The 11,912-nt window shown below is 35.9% G+C and overlaps 1 protein-coding gene across 1 annotated transcript in view; it reads left to right on the top strand.

The window, feature by feature from the left end:
- The first annotated feature begins 9,430 nt into the window (after positions 1-9,430).
- The window catches only part of LOC137642372 (uncharacterized), a 14,058-nt gene continuing 11,576 nt past the window's right edge, over positions 9,431-11,912 (top strand). Inside the window, exons 1-2 of the mRNA XM_068374871.1 lie at positions 9,431-9,540; positions 11,597-11,716. Coding sequence (XP_068230972.1) covers positions 9,450-9,540; positions 11,597-11,716 — 211 coding nt within the window. The 5' untranslated portion in view covers positions 9,431-9,449. The remainder of the gene's footprint in view (positions 9,541-11,596; positions 11,717-11,912) is intronic.

Here is an 11,912-nt window from a genome sequence, read left to right as displayed (position 1 = left end):
GAATAGTGCCACTGGAAAAATTGTTCATCTTGGAACATCGCCACAGGGAATATTGCCACTGAGATAATTGCTACTGGAAAAAAATGCCCAAATTAAGAATATTGCCACTGGAAAAATTGTTCATCTTGGAACATTGCCACAGGGAATATTGCCACTGAGATAATTGCTACTGGAAAAAAATGCCCAATTAAGAATATTGCCACTGGAAAAATTGTTCATCTTGGAACATTGCCACAGGAAAGATTGCCACTGAGATAATTGCCACTGGAAAAATTGTTCATCTTGGAACATTGCCACAGGGAATATTGCCACTGAGATAATTGCTACTGGAAAAAAATGCCCAATTAAGAATATTGCCACTGGAAAAATTGTTCATCTTGGAACATTGCCACAGGGAATATTGCCACTGAGATAATTGCTACTGGAAAAAAATGCCCAATTACGAATATTGCCACTGGAAAAATTGTTCATCTTGGAACATTGCCACAGGAAAGATTGCCTCTGAGATAATTGCTACTGGAAAAAAAAGCCCAATTAGGAATATTGCCACTGGAAAAATTGTTCATCTTGGAACATTGCCACAGGAAAGATTGCCACTGAGATAATTGCCACTGGAAAAATTGTTCATCTTGGAACATTGCCACAGGAAATATTGCCACTGAGATAATTGCTACTGGAAAAAATGACCAATTAAGAATATTGCCACTGGAAAAATTGTTCATCTTGGAACATCGCCGCAGGGAATATTGCCACTGAGAGAATTGCTACTGGAAAAAATGCCCAATTAAGAATATTGCCACTGGAAAAATTGTTCATCTTGGAACATTGCCACAGGGAGTGCCCAATTAAGAATATTGCCACTGGAAAAATTGTTCATCCTGGAACATCGCCACAGGGAATATTGCCACTGAGAGAATTGCTACTGGAAAAAAATGCCCAATTAAGAATATTGTCACTGGAAAAATTGTTCATCTTGGAACATTGCCACAGGGAATATTGCCACTGAGAGAATTGCTACTGGAAAAAATGCCCAATTAAGAATATTGTCTCTGGAAAAATTGTTCATCTTGGAACATTGCCACAGGGAATATTGCCACTGAGAGAATTGCTACTGGAAAAAATGCCCAATTAAGAATATTGCCACTGGAAAAATTGTTCATCTTGGAACATTGCCACAGGAAAGATTCCCACTGAGATAATTGCCACTGGAATAATTGTTCATCTTGGAACATTGCCACAGGGAATATTGCCACTGAGATAATTGCTACTGGAAAAAATGCCCAATTAAGAATATTGCCACTGGAAAAATTGTTCATCTTGCAACATTGCCACAGGAAAGATTGCCACTGAGATAATTGCTACTGGAAAAAAATGCCCAATTAAGAATATTGCCACTGGAAAAATTGTTCATCTTGGAACATTGCCACACGAAAGATTGCCACTGAGATAATTTCCACTGGAAAAATTGTTCATCTTGGAACATTGCCACAGGAAATAGTGCCACTGAGATAATTGCTACTGGAAAAAATGACCAATTAAGAATATTGCCACTGGAAAAATTGTTTATCTTGGAACATCGCCACAGGGAATATTGCCACTGAGATAATTGCTACTGGAAAAAAATGCCCAATTAAGAATATTGCCACTGGAAAAATTGTTCATCTTGGAACATTGCCACAGGAAAGATTGCCACTGAGATAATTGCCACTGGAAAAATTGTTCATCTTGGAACATTGCTACAGGGAATATTGTCACTGAGATAATTGCTACTGGAAAAAAATGCCCAATAAAGAATATTGCCACTGGAAAAATTGTTCATCTTGGAACATTGCCACAGGAAAGATTGCCACTGAGATAATTGCCACTGGAAAAATTGTTCATCTTGGAACATTGCCACAGGGAATATTGCCACTGAGATAATTGCTACTGGAAAAAAATGCCCAATTAAGAATATTGCCACCGGAAAAATTGTTCATCTTGGAACATTGCCACAGGGAATATTGCCACTGAGATAATTGCTACTGTAAAAAAATGCCCAATTAAGAATATTGCCACTGGAAAAATTGTTCATCTTGGAACATTGCCACAGGAAAGATTGCCACTGAGATAACTGCCACTGGAAAAATTGTTCATCCTGGAACATTGCAACAGGGAATATTGCCACTGAGATAATTGCTACTGGAAAAAATGCCCAATCAAGAATATTGCCACTGGAAAAATTGTTCATCTTGGAACATTGTCACAGGAAAGATTGCCACTGAGATAATTGCCACTGGATAAAATTGTTCATCTTGGAACATTGCCACAGGAATATTGCCACTGAGATAATTGCTACTGGAAAAAAATGCCATATTAAGAATATTGCCACTGGAAAAAATTGTTCATCTTGGAACATTGCCACAGGAAATATTGCCACTGAGATAATTGCTACTGGAAAAAAATGCCCAATAAAGAATATTGCCACTGGAAAAATTGTTCATCTTGGAACATTGCCACAGGAAACATTGCCACTGAGATAATTGTCACTGGAAAAATTGTTCATCTTGGAACATTGCCACAGGGAATATTGCCACTGAGATAATTGCTACTGGAAAAAAATGCCCAATTAAAAATATTGCCACTGGAAAAAATTGTTCATCTTGGAACATTGCCACAGGGAATATTGCCACTGAGATAATTGCTACTGGAAAAAATGACCAATTAAGAATATTGCCACTGGAAAAAATTGTTCATCTTGAAACATTGCCACAGGGAATATTGCCACTGAGATAATTGCTACTGGAAAAAATGCCCAATTAAGAATATTGCCACTGGAAAAATTGTTTATCTTGGAACATTGCCACAGGGAATATTGCCACTGAGATAATTGCCACTGGAAAAAAATGCCCAATTAAGAATATTGCCACTGGAAAAATTGTTCATCTTGGAACATTGCCACAGGGAATATTACCACTGAGATAATTGCTACTGGAAAAAAATGCCCAATTAAGATTATTGCCACTGGAAAAATTGTTCATCTTGGAACATTGCCACAGGAAAGATTGCCACTGAGATAATTGCCACTGGAAAAATTGTCCATCTTGGAACATTGCCACAGGAAAGATTGCCACTGAGATAATTGCCACTGGAAAAATTTTTCATCTTGGAACATCGCCACAGGGAATATTGCCACTGAGATAATTACTACTGGAAAAAAATGGCCAATTAAGAATATTGCCACTGGAAAAATTGTTCATCTTGGAACGTCGCCACAGGGAATATTGCCACTGAGATAATTACTACTGGAAAAAAATGCCCAATTAAGAATATTGCCACTGGAAAAATTGTTCATCTTGGAACATTGCCACAGGGAATATTGCCACTGAGATAATTACTACTGGAAAAAAATGCCCAATTAGGAATATTGCCACTGGAAAAATTGTTCATCTTGGAACATTGCCACAGGAAAGATTGCCACTGAGATAATTGCCACTGGAAAAATTGTTCGTCTTGGAATATTGCCACAGGGAATATTGCCACTGAGATAATTGCTACTGGAAAAAATGCCCAATTAAGAATATTGCCACTGGTTAAATTGTTCATCTTGGAACATTGCCACAGGGTATATTGCCACTGAGATAATTGCTACTGGAAAAAATGCCCAATCAAGAATATTGCCACTGGAAAAATTGTTCATCTTGGAACATTGCCACAGGGAATATTGCCACTGAGATAATTGCTACTGGAAAAAATGCCCAATTAAGAATATTGCCACTGGAAAAATTGTTCATCTTGGAACATTGCCACAGGGAATATTGCCACTGAGATAATTGCTACTGGAAAAAATGCCCAATCAAGAATATTGCCACTGGAAAAATTGTTCATCTTAGAACATTGCCACAGGGAATATTGCCACTGAGATAATTGCTTCTGGAAAAAATGCCCAATTAAGAATATTGCCACTGGAAAAATTGTTCATCTTGGAACATTGCCACAGGGAATATTTCCACTGAGATAATTGCTACTGGAAAAAATGCCCAATCAAGAATATTGCCACTGGAAAAATTGTTCATCTTGGAACATTGCCACAGGGAATATTGCCACTGAGATAATTGCTACTGGAAAAAATGCCCAATCAAGAATATTGCCACTGGAAAAATTGTTCATCTTGGATCATTGCCACAGGGAATATTGCCACTGAGATAATTGCTACTGGAAAAAATGCCCTATTAAGAATATTATAACTGGAAAAATTGTTCATCTTGGAACATTGCCACAGGGAATATTGCCACTGAGATAATTGCTACTGGAAAAAAATGCCCAATTAAGAATATTGCCACTGGAAAAATTGTTCATCTTGGAATATTGCCACAGGAAAGATTGCCACTGAGATAATTGCCACTGGAAAAATTGTTCATCTTGGAACATTGCCACAGGGAATATTGCCACTGAGATAATTGCTACTGGAAAAAAATGCCCAATTAAGAATATTGCCACTGGAAAAATTGTTCATCTTGGAACATTGCCACAGGAAAGATTGCCACTGAGATATTTGCCACTGGAAAAATTGTTCATCTTGGAACATTGCCACAGGAAATATTGCCACTGAGATAATTGCTACTGGAAAAAATGACCAATTAAGAATATTGCCACTGGAAAAATTGTTCATCTTGGAACATCGCCACAGGGAATATTGCCACTGAGATAATTGCCATTGGAAAAAATGCCCAATTAGGAAAATTGCCACTGGAAAAATTATTCATCTTGGAATATTGCCACAGGAAATATTGCCACTGAGATAATTGCCACTGGAAATAATGCCCAATTAGGAATATTGCCACTGGAAATATTGCCAGTGGGACAATTACCACAGTAAAATAATGCCAAATTAGGAATATTGCCACTGGAAAAATTGTTCATCTCGTAATATTGCCACTGAGATAATTGCCACTGGAAAAAATGCTCAATTAGGAACATTGCCAGTAGAAAAGTTGCCCATCAACGAATATTGGGAAAATTTCCACTGGAAAAATAGCCCACAGTTGTATATCGTTGTATAAAAAAAAAAAAAAAAAAAAAAAAAAAAAAAAAAAAAAAAAAAACAGGATGCAAAATGCAAAAGTTCCTGTGTATTTAAAATATACAACGATATGTATAACTGTGGAATTTAAAACCCATAAGGAGGGATATTAGGAAAGGGAGACAAACTCTTTAAAATTTTCCTTCCTTGTCAAAGGAAAGACAGAATATACAATACCACCTTCTATCTTTGATGGCGGAAAACTTTTCCTCAATATGATTCATGTAATGACGATGAGAATTGTATATTGATAGTGCCATAGCCTCTTCTTAGGTTGGGGTTCTCTTGCTTTAGGGTACAATTGGGCACACTATTCTATTTAATTTCTCTTCTTGTTTTGTTAAAGTTATAATAGTTTATAAAGGAAATGTTTATTTAAATGTTATTACTCTTCTTAAAATATTCAATTTTTTCTTGTTTCCTTTCCTCACTGGGCTATTTTCCCTGTTGGGGCTCCTGCGATTATAGCATCCTGTTTTTCCAACTGAAGTATTTGCATCTGCTGTTGGCCTACAAGATCTAAAGGTTTCTCATTAATGGCAAAGGCAAGTGACAGTGACAATGTCCCAGAGACTAATCACATCCATATGAGCAGCTTTCAAGCGCCCTTTCCACCCAATCTAGGACCAGGGAGGACCAGGAAATGGTTCACAAGAATGGTGAGGTTGCAGGAGTTACAAGAAACTATCGAGGTTAAGCGGGACACGATTTCCCGTCTAGTAGAACGACAGGCAGGGACGTTTCCAATAGGCCACCACAACCCTAAGACATTGGCAATTGACGGTATACTTGATGTTACTTCAGAATTAACTTTTAACCATTCATGTGTAGGAATATAAAGCGAGCATCTCACGTGTCTTTGGTCTGTTACCAAACCAGACTGAATTAACATATACAGTAGACGACTATATGAAAACATCAGTGAACTTCTTTGTTATAGAAACCGAAAATATAACGATTGGTTTTGAAAAGGTTTCTTTCAACGGAATAAAGGCTGTTTCCCTTAATGAACCTTCTTCCATTTTTCACACTTAATCCACAGGAATATGGATGACCTTCGTTCAAACAAGAATACCACAACAACAATAAATTTTCTCTGAAAAGGCATTTTTTTCTGCCCCTGAATTTGTGCCAAGCCAAGATGTTATTGAGGTTTTTGTAGAACTTTCAGATGAAGTGATACCTCAGGAATTTCTCGTTTATTTCGAAGCAACATACATGAGAATTAAGAGAAGGGTAAGGAATAACAGACGAAGAACTACAGCTGTGTTTCCGATCTGTTTCCAGAACGTCTGTAGCCGCGTTGAAAATTCTTGACCACGGGCAAATAAGAACGTGGAGGCGTCTCGTAATGTGCTTAATAAATCAATAGGTAACGCCAACCCCAATACCTGCAGTCTTATTGACCCACTCAAAGAAGAGGAACGCATAGCAGGGACTAAGAGAATTCTGGCACGATTTGTGACTTGAGGTGAATACTTTTCTGTTTATTTCAATGAATGTAAAAATGTACGAGTAGGTAACTGCGATTTCTTCAAAAAGTGGGGCAGCCTTATAGTTCCCTATTCACATGATATGCTAGTGATTTCTGCTCGAAATTTTTCCTATATATTCAATTGCGCTTTGCATAATAACGACATTGTTGGAAGGTGAGCTGGTAAGGCAGGAATCTCATAGGTGACGACAACGTTGATCCCAACTCTAGTACAAACATCTCCCACTTAATAATCATTAATTTTCAGGAGGTTTTCATCCCTGCAGTGGTCAGTAATAAACAAAGGACTTTCTACATGGGTGGGGAATATAAATGCTATGCACTTTCCCTATACAGCAACATTGCAATGGGAATTTTAATTTTGTAAAGAATATAAGATGAAGAACACTTGATAAAGGCATATGTGTTTGATTGACCGGCGTTGGGAAGGGTCAAAAGATGCCAATGTATGAAGGAAAGAGATAACTAGAAATAAATAGGAATAAAATCAATGGAAGAAAATTTTTTATAAACCTTCTAATGTAAAAGTAGGAAATCTATTTCCTAGGTTCAAGATGAACAGTAAACTTTGACCCAATCCCCCGAAATTTCCATGTTTTTTTTCCAAAATATATGTGAGCAGTAGCCTAACCATTAGCACACGTTTTATCAAGTTACAACAAAACCTATACGTTTTACTCCCGTAACTGACTCTTTTGCCGGTCCTCAGCCTTTATCAAAAAACGGGTGCATCCTAACCTAACCTAAGGGATGGCATATTGCCAGTTTTAATGTTTTGTGGATTCCGAAAAGCAGCATAGATCAAATATTGCAATGTAGGCCTAATCATGTCTTTCTTGAAGTGAGGTTATATTATTGTCTCAATAGTTTCCTAATGTTGCTCCTGTTGGGGATGGCCGCTATCTGTTTTGGGGTTTAAAGGTCGTCCAGGAATGGCAGAGGCAAGGGACAGTGGTAATGCCCTAACTAGCAGGACAATGCCCCAGAGACTGACCCTATACATGTGATCAGCGCCCAAGACCCCTCTCTTCCCAAGCTAGGACCAGGGAAGGCCAGGTAATGGTTGTTGATGACTCAGCAGGGAGACCTATAGGCTCCCCCAAACACCCCATCCTTATCTCACAAGGATGGCGATGTTCGTTCGCTCAGATTGCCCGTTGTAGGCTATACATCCAAGCCGGGGTTCTTGACATAATTTCGTAGCAGGCACTACAAGAAACTATCGGGCTTGAACGTGACTCGAACTGCAGTCCGGTGAATGCCAGGTAGAGACGTTTCCAATAGGCCACCACAAACCTTATAGGATGATATAGATTTTTAGCTATTGTGAAGACCTTGCGGAACAGTTGATCCTCAGATTGGTTGTGAATGAACAGGTAGGCTCTGAGTAATATATTATCGGTAGCCAAGATATTTTAGCTTATTACTTAGCCGTTGAACCAATTTCTTTAATACTGTTGATTGAATGCTAAGATGTGTCAGATTATCAACTCCGGTATACATTTCCTTACTGTGCACTGGCAGCATTGGGTAATATTCTAACCTTGAAAACCTTGTTATTATTATTATTATTATTATTATTATTATTATTATTATTATTATTGTTATTATTATTATTATTATTATTACTTGCTAAGCTACAACCCTAATTGGAAAAGCAGAATGCTATAAGCCCAGGGGCTCCAACTGGGAAAATAGCTTAGTGAGGAAAGGAAACAAAGAAAAATAACATATTGTAAGAAGAGCAACAAGATTAAAATAATTATCTCCTATATAAACAATAAAAACTTAAACAAAACAAGAGGAAGAGAAATAAGATAAAAAAGTGCGCTCGGGTATACCCTCACGCAAGAGAACTCTAACCCAAGACAGTGGAAGACCATGGTACAGAGGTTATGGCACTACCTAAGATTATAGAACAATGGTTTGATTTTGGAGTGTTGGCCTGAATGGGTTGAGTTACAAAAACTGGTGAGAAGAATGACTGAAGCTCTAAACAAACACTCGTGACACAGAGGTATTTTACAAAATTTGATTTTTTTCTAATGAATTTTCTATTGCAACCATATTGCTATATGACATTATTTTTTTTACTCATGACCGTTATTACAATTTGAATTTTTAGGTGGTTATTATTATTATTATTATTAATATTATTATTATTAAGCTACAACAATAGTTGGAAAAGCAGAATGCTATAAGCCCAGGGGCCCCAACAGGGAAAATATCCCAGTGAGGAAAGGAAACAAGGAAAAATAAAATATTTTAAGGATAGTAACAACATTAAAATTAATAATTCCTATATAAACTATAAATACTTTAACAAAACAAGAGGAAGAGAAATATTACAGGATAGTGTGCCCGAGTGTACCCCCAAGCAAGAGAACTCTAACGGGTATTATCGCAAGAGCAATCCGTCAAAGAGCATATGTGCCAATTTTGGTGTTTGTTTCATGAAATAAAAGATTCTCCCAAATATTTCCTGCTACTTTCTTCACTAACATTTCATGAGGTAGGCAATCTTTGCCTTGATAGTAAAAACTTCAATATATAACTAATTTCTGATAGTTTATGAAGGATACAGACGAATAAAGGATATTTTTTCTTCTCATTCGTAGAGGAAATAATTTTAACCGAATTTACAGAATTTATCAACATGTATGAAATAAAACATTTCTTTTTTTCAAAAAAAAAAAAAAAAAAAAAAAATCATGAGTCTTTTAAGTAAAATTGTAAAGAATGGATTACATATGGACAGCTATAGCTTGTGATTTTGAATTTTTTTTTTTAACCTTTTTCAATAGACGACACAAGTCTATCTCGTTCGCGTTCAGCTTTCTGGAGGAAATCGTAATTGAGTGTACTTTCATTGCAGGTGTAAATTTGGAGACAAGCATGAAAACTTTACAAATTTGGGGCTTCATACTGCTTCTCTCTGTAAATACGGAAGCAGCAGGACATAAGATGTATTTATGGAAAAATACAGGTATGTTTTGATAGTTAATATTATAGTTATATTTTCCAGTATTGAGTATCTCAATATCCAATTCCTTCAGATATTCTTATTCTTACACAAAAAGTTCTCCTCTCTCTCTCTCTCTCTCTCTCTCTCTCTCTCTCTCTCTCTCTCTCTCTCTCTCTCTCTCTCTCTCAGTAAAACAGTTTTCCTAAGCTATATAAAATGTCTCAACGGTTATATCAATCTTTATGGTAAATGAATGATTTCCAATATATCAATCACTGAATGAGACATCATTTGAGGATTTCAAGAATATAAGAAAATAGGACAGTTAGCCAGTTGCTTGTGTTGCGACACCCTGACAAAGTACCGGAAAGAGAATTAAAAAAATAATAGTAGGATTAATAACTGTAAGGTATTAAGACTAATGTTTAAATCAAAGTTTTGTTATGAAATGGAGGTTTTAAGTCAAAATCACCTGAGATGATGATCCATTTTTTTTTTTGTAATTAATTGATGTGAGATTAGGAAGGTTTCAGTGATGTAAAATAAGGGTGCATGAATGGCAAACTTCAGGATATAAGATTCAACCATTGGTTGCTGAAAATCAATTATAGTTTCGTCAGAGTGATGAGTAGAGCAGATGAATTAATCAGCAATAATGGAAACTTTATAAGATGAAAATATTACGATGATCGAAGAAGATATTGATAAGAAGTTTCTTTATTGTTTATTTAAATAGAGATTTGAGAACCAGATATTCCTCTTTAGGTTGGAGTGTATTTTTTCTTTTTCAAAACGTTTTGTCTCATTAGGGAAAATGTCATCTAAAATATTATCTATGAAACATAAACTGGAAACTAGAAATACTTAAAACACTTCAGAATGTTAACAAGAAAATAATTTTCTAAAATTATCTGTACTGGAATTAGCTTGTGATATATTACCGAAAATGTTCATCTTGTAATCAAGGAAACACTGTTGTAAATTAATAGATTTTGAACAAGGAGCGCTAACAATTTTTTTTTTCGAAGAGAGGAATATCTCTAAAAAACAGAAAAAAGAATAATAAATAGAACTTTTATGATAAAAAATTATATGGCTCCTTCTACAGAAAATGTTATAGGTCATATATTTTCATAAAAAATGCAAACGTTTCCCTTCGTATCTGCATCTTACACTGCTGAAAAATTGCATTAGAAATCGGTAAATGTTTGGCAACATTTATTCCAGGATATTTTACCGTTTTACAAACGGATATATTGACGTAAAGGAGTGATATTACGTTCACCAACCCGTAAAATATAATAACTATATAAGGTAAAATTACGGTCACCTGTATTTTACCGAAATATGCCTGAGAACAGATTTTTTTTTCTTATTTTTTTACAGAGAATTTCCGATTAAAATTAATTTTTTTGTTTAATAGTGTATTTAAGGGTAATTATACATTTGTCGATTGCAAAGATTCTTTAGAGTAACAAGCATAGTTCAAAAAGTATCCAATCGTAAACAGAAAACATCAAGTATCATAAATCTCCTTTTTACAAAGGATCGCAAATCTCAAGTTGTTTCGTCTCTGCATTTTGAAGTAATTACTATACTTTGAAATAATTACTATTACCGTAATTTGTTCTTATGATTCTTAAAAATATCATAGATGTGATATATGTGCATCATACGTCAGGTGTATTTTATTTGATAGAACTTTCAATGTAGGAAAAAAAAAGTTTTTGAGATACGTGTTGTAGTTTCCAGTTAGGGAATTTCGAACAAAATCCTCTGAAATTTGTAGCATCAGTTTTGGCACCTACTGATGGCTGCTATGTTCTGTCTGTCCGTCCATCTGTATGGAAGTCTTCCTTCCATTTGTCTATCTCTTATAGGTCTTTTGAATCATTCCCTAATTATTTCTATATTTTTCTTAATATTATAATAGTTCAATATAATTGAAATATAGTTTTTTTCTGTTTCTACTTTTTAAATGCTACCTCATTCTGAGTATCTTCCTACAAAAGAACGGTTGGAAGAGACAAAAGAGATTCTTAATTTTCTAATATTGAAAATTTAATTGTTCTTTCAGGGCCAAATATGCGCTTCACCCTGGATGGTTCTGTAATGGCCTCCTTCAACTATATGTCAAAAGCGCTTTGCGGAGGTGAATGCAACAAGAGGTCCAGTTGCTATTCTTTCAACCACGGAGGTATGCAATTTAAACGTTTAAAGGCCACTCATGAATGGCAGAGGCAAGGGATAGTGACATAGCACTATCGAGCTGAACAATCCCCTAGAGACTGACCATATATACATTATGATCAGCTTCCAAACCCCCTCCCCACCCCAGCTAGGACCAAGGTGGGCCAGACAATGGATGCTGATGACTCAGCAAATAGATCTAT

This window comes from Palaemon carinicauda, chromosome 1, assembly GCF_036898095.1.
Source record: "Palaemon carinicauda isolate YSFRI2023 chromosome 1, ASM3689809v2, whole genome shotgun sequence".
Lineage (NCBI taxonomy): Eukaryota > Metazoa > Arthropoda > Malacostraca > Decapoda > Palaemonidae > Palaemon > Palaemon carinicauda.
This window is presented reverse-complemented; position numbering and strand designations above follow the sequence as displayed.